The sequence below is a fragment of the Humulus lupulus genome, chromosome 4, assembly GCF_963169125.1.
Source record: "Humulus lupulus chromosome 4, drHumLupu1.1, whole genome shotgun sequence".
NCBI lineage: Eukaryota > Viridiplantae > Streptophyta > Magnoliopsida > Rosales > Cannabaceae > Humulus > Humulus lupulus.
The window spans coordinates 2,291,737-2,302,745 of NC_084796.1; the positions used below are offsets into that span (position 1 = coordinate 2,291,737).

The 11,009-nt window shown below is 34.5% G+C and overlaps 2 protein-coding genes across 2 annotated transcripts; both read right to left on the bottom strand.

Annotated features, from left to right (window-relative positions):
* Positions 1 to 402: 402 nt before the first annotated feature.
* Positions 403 to 4,263, bottom strand: LOC133829641 (carotenoid 9,10(9',10')-cleavage dioxygenase 1-like). Its single transcript, XM_062259375.1, has 14 exons — positions 3,863 to 4,263; positions 3,628 to 3,698; positions 3,446 to 3,460; positions 3,240 to 3,351; positions 2,926 to 3,025; positions 2,767 to 2,829; positions 2,435 to 2,545; positions 2,165 to 2,349; positions 1,909 to 2,047; positions 1,670 to 1,787; positions 1,488 to 1,589; positions 1,151 to 1,402; positions 908 to 1,019; positions 403 to 587 (listed from the first exon to the last, which is right to left on the bottom strand). Exons 1-14 carry the CDS (start codon positions 4,106 to 4,108, stop codon positions 558 to 560), a joined length of 1,656 nt encoding a protein of 551 aa, XP_062115359.1. The 5' UTR covers positions 4,109 to 4,263; the 3' UTR covers positions 403 to 557.
* A 187-nt stretch (positions 4,264 to 4,450) lies between these two features.
* LOC133829640 (carotenoid 9,10(9',10')-cleavage dioxygenase 1-like) lies at positions 4,451 to 9,026 on the bottom strand. The gene is made up of 14 exons (XM_062259374.1): positions 8,760 to 9,026; positions 8,228 to 8,298; positions 7,983 to 7,997; positions 7,734 to 7,845; positions 7,277 to 7,376; positions 7,043 to 7,105; positions 6,709 to 6,819; positions 6,450 to 6,634; positions 6,095 to 6,233; positions 5,805 to 5,922; positions 5,622 to 5,723; positions 5,249 to 5,500; positions 5,013 to 5,124; positions 4,451 to 4,661 (listed from the first exon to the last, which is right to left on the bottom strand). The coding sequence occupies exons 1-14, from the start codon at positions 9,009 to 9,011 to the stop codon at positions 4,632 to 4,634; spliced, it is 1,662 nt and encodes a 553-aa protein (XP_062115358.1). The 5' UTR covers positions 9,012 to 9,026; the 3' UTR covers positions 4,451 to 4,631.
* Between the last annotated feature and the right edge of the window lie 1,983 nt (positions 9,027 to 11,009).

Below are 11,009 nucleotides of genomic sequence, written 5' to 3' on the forward strand. Positions count from 1 at the left end.
CTGAGAGAAATATTGGATTGGATATTTATAAAAAAATAAATTAATAAAAGAGAGAGAGAAGAGCATGATTTTTACGCTAGTGTTGCTTCACTTCCTAGTGTTATTACCTTTAGACTTTGGTAGTTAATTTAGTTAGTCATAATTCTTTTTACGTTATCTTAAATCACAAGTAAACTGGTTTTGAGTTGTGTGTGCATGAAAGCTCGATTACTGATCTTTCAGCATATATAATTATCTCTGGTTTTTCTTTACAACTAACTGAATTCACATGTGTGTCTTAATTAAATTTCTAGACCATATTTGAGTTGTGAGAGTGTCGTTCTATCAATGAAAGTATGAGATTAAGGATTTGAAGTTCTAACATTTCAGAACTGTGCAGCCAATTGCACAAGGAGAGTATACACAACATTGAAAGAGATAGCTTGTAATTTAAGGGACAAGGAACAAATTATTGTCATTACAATGCGAAAAAAGATTATTTATTCGGGAAAGAGTAAAAGCGTAAGCGCTTTAGCTAGCCTCCTCCACTTACAGATTTTATGGTAAAAGTTTACAATTCAGAGCTCTGCTTGTTCTTGTAGTTGTTCCTAATAAAGAAGAGAAAAAAGATCAAGTGAATTTCATTTTATAAAAATCCATTTTCAACATTCAACTTGTTGTGGCTCTTTCTTTTGTCTTTATAGCACATGCCATTTAACTGAACTTGTTTCCCTTCAGATTAATCTTATGAATTCTAACATCCTAGATTCTCTTCTCTATCTATGATTTCACCTTCACATACCCATCTATAATTAACTTTTCAAAGCTATTTAGCTCTTAAGTTAGTCTGTCTAAATTATCTACTGGTTTTGAGAATGAGCAAGATCACAATGTCTAAGAAAGTTGATTAAGAGTAATACTGACTGACCTCAGTGACAAAGAAGGCATGAAATCCATATGGAACTCTGCTAGGCAAATGAATAACCGCAATCGGATCTGCTGACATTGTTTTCGCATCGATCACATGTGCTTCTGATTTTCTGCACTTGTCATAAAGATTGTAACTAATCATGTATCTTCAACAGAAGTTGGATTCTCGATTATTAGCACTATGAACATATCGGTCTATAAGATTGTTAATGGTGTCACTGTGCAAGAGATGAAGTAGTACCCAGAGTTCTCATCATGAACAAAGAATATTAGGTAGCCATCATCTTCTTCAGAGTTGACTCCAGGAACTTTGGGGACAAATATAGCCTCGGAACCAAATCGACCAGGTCCAAGGTCATAAAGGCCCTGAACATTCCCACCAACCTCAAGGCATGTTTTGCCGCTCTCTGGTTCAGCATGCAGATCAAATTTGACGATTCCTGAGATTTTTGCAATGCTGTCCATTCTGGTTCCATACACATATCTCTGCTTCCTGAGTTCACTCACACAGAGACAATTTTAGAAATGTGATGAACTTGGACGATTCTTTTCCAAAATGAGAAAAAAGAAATCTAGACCTGGTAGTGTGGCTCTCATTTATCCTAGGAAATTCTACAGTTGATGCTGAGAGTTTACGCTGGGAGGCTAAACCAGTTTTCAAGTTGAATCTCAATTCATACCTGAAGCAATAAGAATTTCAGGAAAATCTACATGCTACTGAAAAGCTTTAGTATCAATATATAGTTCAAAATCCTCTTACAGCTCAGTTCTGAAATGTTCAAGCTTTTCTTCGATTGCCCCACTGATCATATTCATATCTATATTGTCAAGGCGACAGGTGATCAGAACAACTTCGTCTTCCTCCTCCCATGCATTGGCTGGTAAAAAATAGTTGTATAACAAGACCAGGACAACACAATATCAAACACCCTGAATCAGGAGAAAAAAAACACCAACTTTTCTAGCATGTGTAAGGTGAGAAAACAGGTGAACACACACCATTATGGAATATGTAACAGTTTGGAAGATCAAACCACTTGATTAGAAGCTCATCCTTTGCATACCGTGGAAGCACACCAAACCGAGCTTTTTTGGTTGCATCAAATGACAATGCAAGCTTGTTTTCCATCACCATTTCCTGTGGGTTTGAAGCCAAATCCATGAAAATGTTCCAAAATTAATTTGGTTATTGTTTCAATCAAAATGAAACACATTACTTTATTCTATAATAGTAACGCATTAATAACTAATATACCTTCGGTCTGAAAAACAGAGGAAGATCCATGAAAATAGCATAATTTTCAGTAATGGCAAAGTCATGCATCATGATGGGGTCTGATATTGTTATTGGTACTTGATCGTGCATGAAACCATCCTTCGAAATAACTCTGTATGTGACATACGGAGGAGAGAGCGAATAACCAAATGTAAACATTTCACCTGCATTATTAGGAACTTGGAAACTAAGGAGATATCCATTATGTTGGCTAACTTAAATTTCTTCTATGAGGATGTGTATGCTCACCAGTAAAGTGGTCAACCTTAGGATGAGCTGTGAATGTATGTGCCAATCTCTTGTCATAATCCAGCATGCCAAGTGTTTGCAAATCCCCATCTTCCAAGACTTTAAGGACATCTGCATAATGAAAGAATTGATAAATTCAATCCACTTGAGAGCCAATCAAGAAGGACCAAATTACATGTTTTGGTCCTGGATCATGAAAGCACCATTTGCTTTCTTAAGGCATCAGAAGCAGTAGTTGAGCACATTGAAACAGAACCAAAACAATGTTGTTCCTTAACAATGAAATCTAGTGAAACTACATAAAGTTTAAGAGAAAAGAGTGATATGCTTACAAGGTTTGTCTGCCTCCTGAAGTACTAAAAGTTTCCCATGGTGATAAATAAGAGCTGTATTAGCTGGAAGATGATGATAAGCAATTAGTTCCTGAGTGATAAAATGTCACAGAGTTATGTTAAGATAATTTCACAAGTTTAATATTTTATGGATTATACCTGTTCCATTTCCGTAAGAAAGATCTAACACTTTGAATTTGTCTCTCAGTATCTGCATGCTAAACATGAATAGTCCGAAAAGCCCTTTAAGGTCTCCAACCTGAGACATGCATAGTAGCTTACCACAACCATTCCACTCTATTCCTTAATAGGTTACTAAAATTAGTCTCAGTATCCTACAAATGTGTACAAAAAAACCACATGCAACACTAGCCTGGACTCAGCCGGAAATGAATTACTTCTCGTGTTCTTTAAAACGCAGCATAAACTTGTGCAAGTTGGCATAATTTTCTGACTCTGACATTAAGACATACCTTCAAAAACTTAGCACCTCCAAAATATTCTTCTTGTTTAAGACGTGATGTTTTAACATAACGGGAAACATATGTTGCTTTTCCATCTTTGATGCGCACACCATGAACCATGCTACAGATTTAAACATGTCATTCGGTAGTTTATATATATATGTGTGTGTGTGTGTGTGTGTGTGTAGAAGAGAGAGAAGCAGAAGAACACTTACCCATCTCCATCAAACCTACACAGAGAGTAAAGCCCACGTAATTAATTAACCAATCAATAATATTAAAGGAGATAATGCGACTTAAACAGCCCTCATTTCTAATATAATCCAAAAGATAAATAAGCTCACACAGTCGAACAGAGATTTTAAAATAACTTTTCAAATGTTCAATTAACTAGTACCAGTGATATCCAGCGACTGGAGAGAACTTGGAATTTGAACCCACTCGAACAAACTCTCCATTTAAACATTCCTGACAACATGAACAAGAATTTTCAATAAAGGGTCTCATATGGAAACGATTAACAATCTCATCGAACAATTTCAACACAAACCCAAGTCGTAAAGATTCGATCTTCATCCAAAGTTTCAATCTTTAAGAAACAAAACTCAAAGTAAGAGACAAGAAATACTGACAGGAAGGTAACCCATCACTGGGAGGTCCTTGGTGGGAGGCGTTTCAGGAACCGAAGTGAAGTTACCGGAGAGATAGTGTTGATGCTGTGAAGAGTCGTACATAAGCTTCACTACCACACTCTCAAACCAGTCGATGAGTTTTGAGGTCAACCCTTTGTTGGGCTTAGGATTCACAGTCACTATTCCTTTCACTGTTCCACCATTGTTGTCGTTGCTTTTCTTCTTCTTCAGCTCCAGCTCCACCATAGCTATACCTGTACCACCTTCTTCACTGCTCAGTCTTTAGTGGGTTTTGCTTACTTTTCTGTAAATGTTAATGCTTTGTTTGTTCTCTGGTCGATCGAACACATAGAGATATAGTCACGAGCAGAGTAGAATTAGCAATCTTTTACCATTTCCTCTCATGTCTCGTGTTGACACGTGGAGTTTTTTAAATTATCTGATTGATTTTTGCTTTTTGTACTTTAGTTTCATGGGGTTCTTCGTCCCCATTTTTGTATGATTATATTTTTGTCTACGAATCTGTGAACACCGACTCTACCAACCATTCACATCATAAATGAAATTCAATAAAGAGAACAAGTACAATGAGAGAAGAGAGAGAGAGAGAGCTGTAAATTAAGATTCAGTTGTTCCAGAAATTATAGCTGTTACAAACGGTGTAATTACTAGGAAATATGTAAAAACAGAAATGCATTATTTTGATGAACTTGGTAAAAGAGCTTAATTTACACGTTTGGCCTCCTCTTCTTTAGTAAAGCTTTGCACTTTAGAGTGTTGCCTGTTCTTGCAGTTGTTCCTGATAAAAAACCATGAAATTCAAATGAGTCCAATAATTAAGTCCAATCGTTTGTATTATTAAATCATAATATCCCAATTATTCAGTGTTGGGTTTGCCAAAAGATCCATTTTTTAAACATTCAACCTCAATAATTGTCTTTTCTGATTCTTTCTCTTCTCATATCACAAGAAATATATATGAAATTCACTATCAAATTTGAGAAAAATAAAATATTTTCCAAAATTTTGTAAAAAACATTTATGAATTTTTTTCTCTTTTCGAATAAATTTATGAAAGTTCTAAACTTTATAAAATAAAATGAAATTGATTTTTTTTTACTTCCCAAATTTTATAAGCAATAAGACTGACCTCAGTGACAAAGAAAGCATGGAATCCATATGGAACTCTATGGGGCAAATCAACAACTGCTACAGGATCTGATGACATTGTTTTTGCATCAATAACATGTACTACTGATTTTCTGCACGATAAAAAACCAATCTCAGAATGCATTCTGTTGTTATGAAGATTGAGCTTATAATAGCACTTGACTGAAAGGATGCTATAACTTGTCAATACTCAGAGGGATAAAATGAAAGTATTACTTGGTATTCTCATCATGAACAAAGAATATGAGGTACCCATCATCTTCTTCAGAGTGGACTCCAGGAACCTTGGGGACAAATATAGCCTCTGAACCGAATCGCCCCGGTCCCAGGTCATATAGTCCTTGAACATTTCCACCAACCTCAAGATATTTTTTACCACTCTGTGGTTCAGCTTGCAGATCAAACTTCACAATCCCTGTGACTTTTGCAATGCTGTCTAGTCTGGTTCCATACACATAACGTTGTTTTCTGTTTTCACTCTCACAAAGAAAGATATGTGAAATGACAGAACAGAGGAACTATAAAAGTTACACAATGGTCTTCCACCATGTAAAACACAAACGTCAAAGAGGGTGTATATAATATATACCTGCCAGTGTAGCTCTCATTCACTCTAGGAAAATCTACAGCTGATGCTGAAAGTTGTTTCTGGGATGCTAGGCCAGTTTTCATGTTAAATTTCATTTCGTACCTAAGGAATTAGGGAGTAATAATATCAGATACATAAACTCCACAGAGAAGCTTTTATGTAAACAGGTCGAAAAATTCTCACAGCTCGTTTGAGAAGTTTTCCAGCTTTTCTTTGACAGTCCCGCTGACCATGTCCAAATCAGGGTTCTCAAGACGACAAGTGATCAGAACAACTTCATCTTCCTCCTCCCATGCATTTGCTAAGAATTGGCAAAAAACAAGGTCATGAAATAAGTCTCAAACCTCTTTATTAGATAACAGCTTAAGGTGACAAAGGTAACTGGCAATCTATGATAGGGACCAGCTCAACCGCTGGAAAACTTGACCCAAAACAAACACACACATAAAAGGTAGGAAGGAAAAAGTGCGCACCATTATGGAATATGAAGCAATTTGGAAGCTCAAACCATTTGATCAGAAGCTCATCCTTTGCATACCGTGGAAGCACACCAAAGCGAGCCTTTTTGGTGGGGTCAAATGAGAATATCAGCTTTTTTTCCTTCACCATTTCCTGGAAATTGAAACATAATAAAATAAATCTCAAACAACATAACAACCTTATGCTAAAATATGATATCAACACACATTGCACAGGATATGAAAACTACTAAGCATGAGCATCTCATGTCTACATTTCCTAGGCATTTGTGTGAGATCTTCTGTCTAAAACAGTGATGAATTAAATGGTCTAAAACATAGACAAATCAACAACAATCAACAAGCATACCTTTGGTTTGAAAATCAAAGGAAGATCCATGAAAATAGCATAATTCTCAGTGATGGCAAAGTCATGCATCATGATGGGATCTGATACTGTTATAGGTACTGGATCATGCATGAAACCATCCTTGGAAATAACTCTGTAAGTGATGTATGGAGGAGTATGCGCATAACCAAATGTAAACATTTCTCCTGCATTATTAGGAACTTTGTAAGCAAAGAGAAGATTCACTAGGCATGTTTTCTTTTAATGATGATTCTCTCACCTGTAAATGGATCAACCTTTGGATGAGCTGTGAATGAATGTGCCAATCGCTTGTCATAATCCAGCATACCAAGTGTTTGTAGATCTCCATCTTCCAAGACTTTAAGGACATCTGCATGGTTAAACATGGATCATTTCAGCCAACTTTATAAACTAACTAGAAGGATACAATAATATGGTCGGAACTCTGGATAAAACTGCTTCTTCATACAAGTTAATATTTGGTCTTAGACCATGGCGAGCATCACTTACCATAAGTGGTACAACAATCCAAAGAAACTGAAGAAAAATTATACATTCCTTAACAGAGAAATATAGGGAGATTATATGCTTACAAGGTTTGTCTGCCTCTGACAGTGCTAGAAGTTTCCCATGGTGATATATAAGAGCAGTATTAGCTGGAAGAGGGAGATAAAATTTAGTTCCGGTTACTAATTACACAGGTAGGAAAGTAGTTAGTATCCGATGTGTAGTAGAGTTGTGCTCATATAATAGTGCAAGCTCAATAGAGTGAAAGATATTACTATATATACAGTCTGCTTCTTAAGGATCGTTGATACTAATCATACCTGTTCCGTTTCCATATGAAAGATCTAGTACTTTGAGTTTTGCTCTCAGAATTTGCATGTTGACCATGAATAATCCAAAAAACCCTTTCAGGTCTCCAATCTGAAAGTTGCATAGAAGAAATTTTAAGTGAAGTTTGAAACCTAAAGTTGGAAATTTAAACTCAATTAAGCCAAACTCTTAATCTTACAACTGAAAACTACTTCAGTATTATAATCTTTAGGAAGTCTATGATAAGTGAACAATTATGAAGAAAACTACAATACCAAACTGACTGAAATCGAAACTTGTACATATCATAATAACAAAGATAGAATTCAAATCATTACCAAACAATATAAGGAGATCATTTTTGCTTATACATCTAACTACATTAAGGGTATGTATATTTTCACTTTGTGTTCATGTTGTATTCAATGGTTTAACAATTATGAAAATTGAATAATAAGTATTGCTTACCTTCATGAATTTGGAACCTCCAAAGTATTCTTCTTGTTTAATACGTGAGGTTCTAACATAGCGGGAGACATATGTTGCTTTTCCATCCTTAATGCGCAAACCATGAATCATACTGCAAAATTTACCAAATACAGTTCAGTAGATAATATGCATACTGCTACCAAATATCAACCACGATTTAGATGTTAAACTCAATTAGGTAAATAAGTTTTTGCAATGAAGTCAATAATGGAACAGAAGAGCACACACCCATCTCCATCAAACCTGCACAAAGAGCAAGAAAACAAAATCAGAAGAGCCAAAACTCCACCTATTTAACATCTCTAAACTAGTTTTTCTCAAGAATTAAGCAAGCTGAACCAGCTCCATTTTGATCAAATGATCAACAGACATGAGATATGTGCCCCATTGGAACAAAACTAACCTCAAAATCAATCAAATTTTGGTTTCATTTAAGATTTTATTGTAACTTAAAATCAAAAGAAAAGATGTACCAGTGATATCCAGCTACCGGAGCAAACTTGGGATTAGGACCAACTCGAACAAACTCTCCGTTTAAACACTCCTGCATACACAATTAGCATAACTTAAACACAATAAAAATCTCAACAAAGTGAACCGGAAGCCAAGAATTCAGAACCAGTGCCAGAAACTATTGTTTGAAGCTCTAAAAACAGTATTCATTACCACTCTAATCAACAATTACTAACTAAATTTACTAGTCCCATCAATGGAGGTTTTGAACAGTTTGTTTTGTGAGCAACATTGATCTATTACACTATAACTAAGCAAAAACACAGCGATTCCAATACAAAACATCTAAGCAAAAGCAACCATTATACTGAAAAGAAAACCATACAAATTGAAAAGTAATTATTAACTCAAAACAATACTTAATGATGAAAACAGAAGAAACACAAAAACACAGTGATTCCAGGTACTGTAATATAGAATCAGCCAAGCAAATACTAAAATCTTCCAGAAATCGAAACGAAATTAGATGCTAAAACCAGAAGAAACCGATACCGGAAGGTAACCGATGACAGGGAGGTCCTTGATCGGAGGGGTTTCATCGTGCACGGGAGCAAAGTTACCGGAGAGATAGTGCTGAGGCTGAGTGGAGTCGTACATAAACTTAACGACGAGGCTCTCGAACCAGTCGACGAGCTTAGAAGAGAGGCCTTTGTTAGGTTTGGGATTAACAGAGACAAGTCCTCCTCCTCCACCACCACCACCGCCATGGTTGGAGCTAGGCTTGGTCTCGTCGAGTTCCGCCATTGCTGTCTTCTCCACTAGTGAGCTCAGACTCTGATATTAATATCAACTTTTTCAGTATTGCTTTGGTTTGGTCACGAGTTCGCCACGTGGTGCTTTATCAGCCAATTTAAATTTAATTTATTCCATTAAATAAATAAAAAATAATAATAATAATTTGTGCGTTAATAAACGTGAAGATGCTGTCCAAAGTATGTAGCGGTTGCTTTTAACGGTTTGTCTGCCACGTCAGCATTGATGTTTCGCCCATGAATAATGAAATTTGTCGTTTTAAAAAAAAAAAATAATAATAATAATAATAATAAACAATTTGTGAATGGTTTGTTTCACTTGTTTGCTTCTTTTGGTTTATTTTCCTTTATTTCAAGAAATAAATTAAAAGGAAATTTCGTAAATTTTTTTTTATTTTAAATATCATTTTGTAAAATTGTAAAATAATGTTATTTTAATAAATTAATATTTTCAACTATTGACCTGACTTAAACACATAGAAGATAATTTCGTAAATAACTATAAAAAAGAAAAAGAAAAATTATTTTACAAACTAATACAAATTCAGTATTATAATTAAACCTCTTTTTTTAGTACGTAAGTATAATTTTTATATATATTTATATTTTTTGATTTGCAATTGAATTAGAGATTTTCATATGTTATAATCATAAAAAATATTTGATAAAACATTTCATATATTTTATATATTTTTGTATTATAAAATTTAATAGTATTATCCATTAACTATTTCGGGCTCGAGTCTGTAGGGCTTCCTCGTCTGGTGGTGTGCGATCATGGGGGTGGGGCTCCGTTTGGGAGGTGGGTTTTGGGTCTCGGATTTGCAGGTACTCCTTCGTTCAGATTTGTTGGTTGACCTCGGATCCCATTTGTGGGTGTTTTGGTGGGTGGGCTCGGGAAGACGGAGTTATGCTGTAGTAGTGGTGCCGCTCTCCCAGTTCGAGTGTTATTAAGCCTTATTGTTTTCTTTTTAGATTTTGTGTGTTTTGTTTTGGTTTTATTTTCAGTTAATAATGTCACATGCTATGGATGAGTGTAAACCATTATATTTGGTAGTGTTTTGTCTCATTCTCTTTTGATGGTATGAGTTTCGGCGTTCTGTCAAGATGGTTGGAAGTTATTGTGATCCTTATCATTTGATACCTGTCTCGAGATCTTATGACATATTTCTTTGACAAAATGTTGACTTTGAAATGCTTATATTCGAGATGAGTCTACATTAAAGTCGTCGGATGTGAATTTTGTTTGTAATATTTATCATAAATCAACTAGTGATTTACTATTGAACCTTAAATATATATACTCTAGTCCTTTTCTTTTCTTCTTCTTTTGATTAGTTAATTAAAGTAGTGAGAGATCATGAACTTTTTAGAAGAAACTTTCTCTCTCTCTATATATATATATATATATTCTAAGTGTTGTTAAGGCAATTTTTGCTCTGAAGAAAGTATGCTAAATCATCTTTGAATATATACTAATAACACTATAGATAAAACTTAAGATTGATAAAACTTTTTTGTGACAAAAAATTGAAGAAAAAAAATGTGACTAATTGTTTTAGTTTAGAAAGTTGTTGTTTTTTAATCCCTTAATATTGATATTTATGATATTAGCACAATAATGGTATTTATTAGAAAAACCATTAACAATAATACTATTGATCTAAGCAAATTTGAAAATACATATCTTGTCCTATTAAAAAAATTCTAAAGTAATTAACTTTTATGAAAGGCAAATTCTTGAAGAAAAGAAAAAGAAAAGATAGGCCAAATTTCCTAGACTATTTTGTGGTCATAATCGTTTCGAATTTTTAAAAAAAAAAATGTATGGCTATAAATTTTGTATGGATAAAAAAAATTATTCAAAGATGGGTGAGAATTAAGAAGTAGATATAGCTAGGATTGGAATATATGGGTTAAATTGTGTGGTTTCTAATATTTCAAATTAAGTAATTTTTTATGATTAAAATTGGCCACTTCATATCATCTT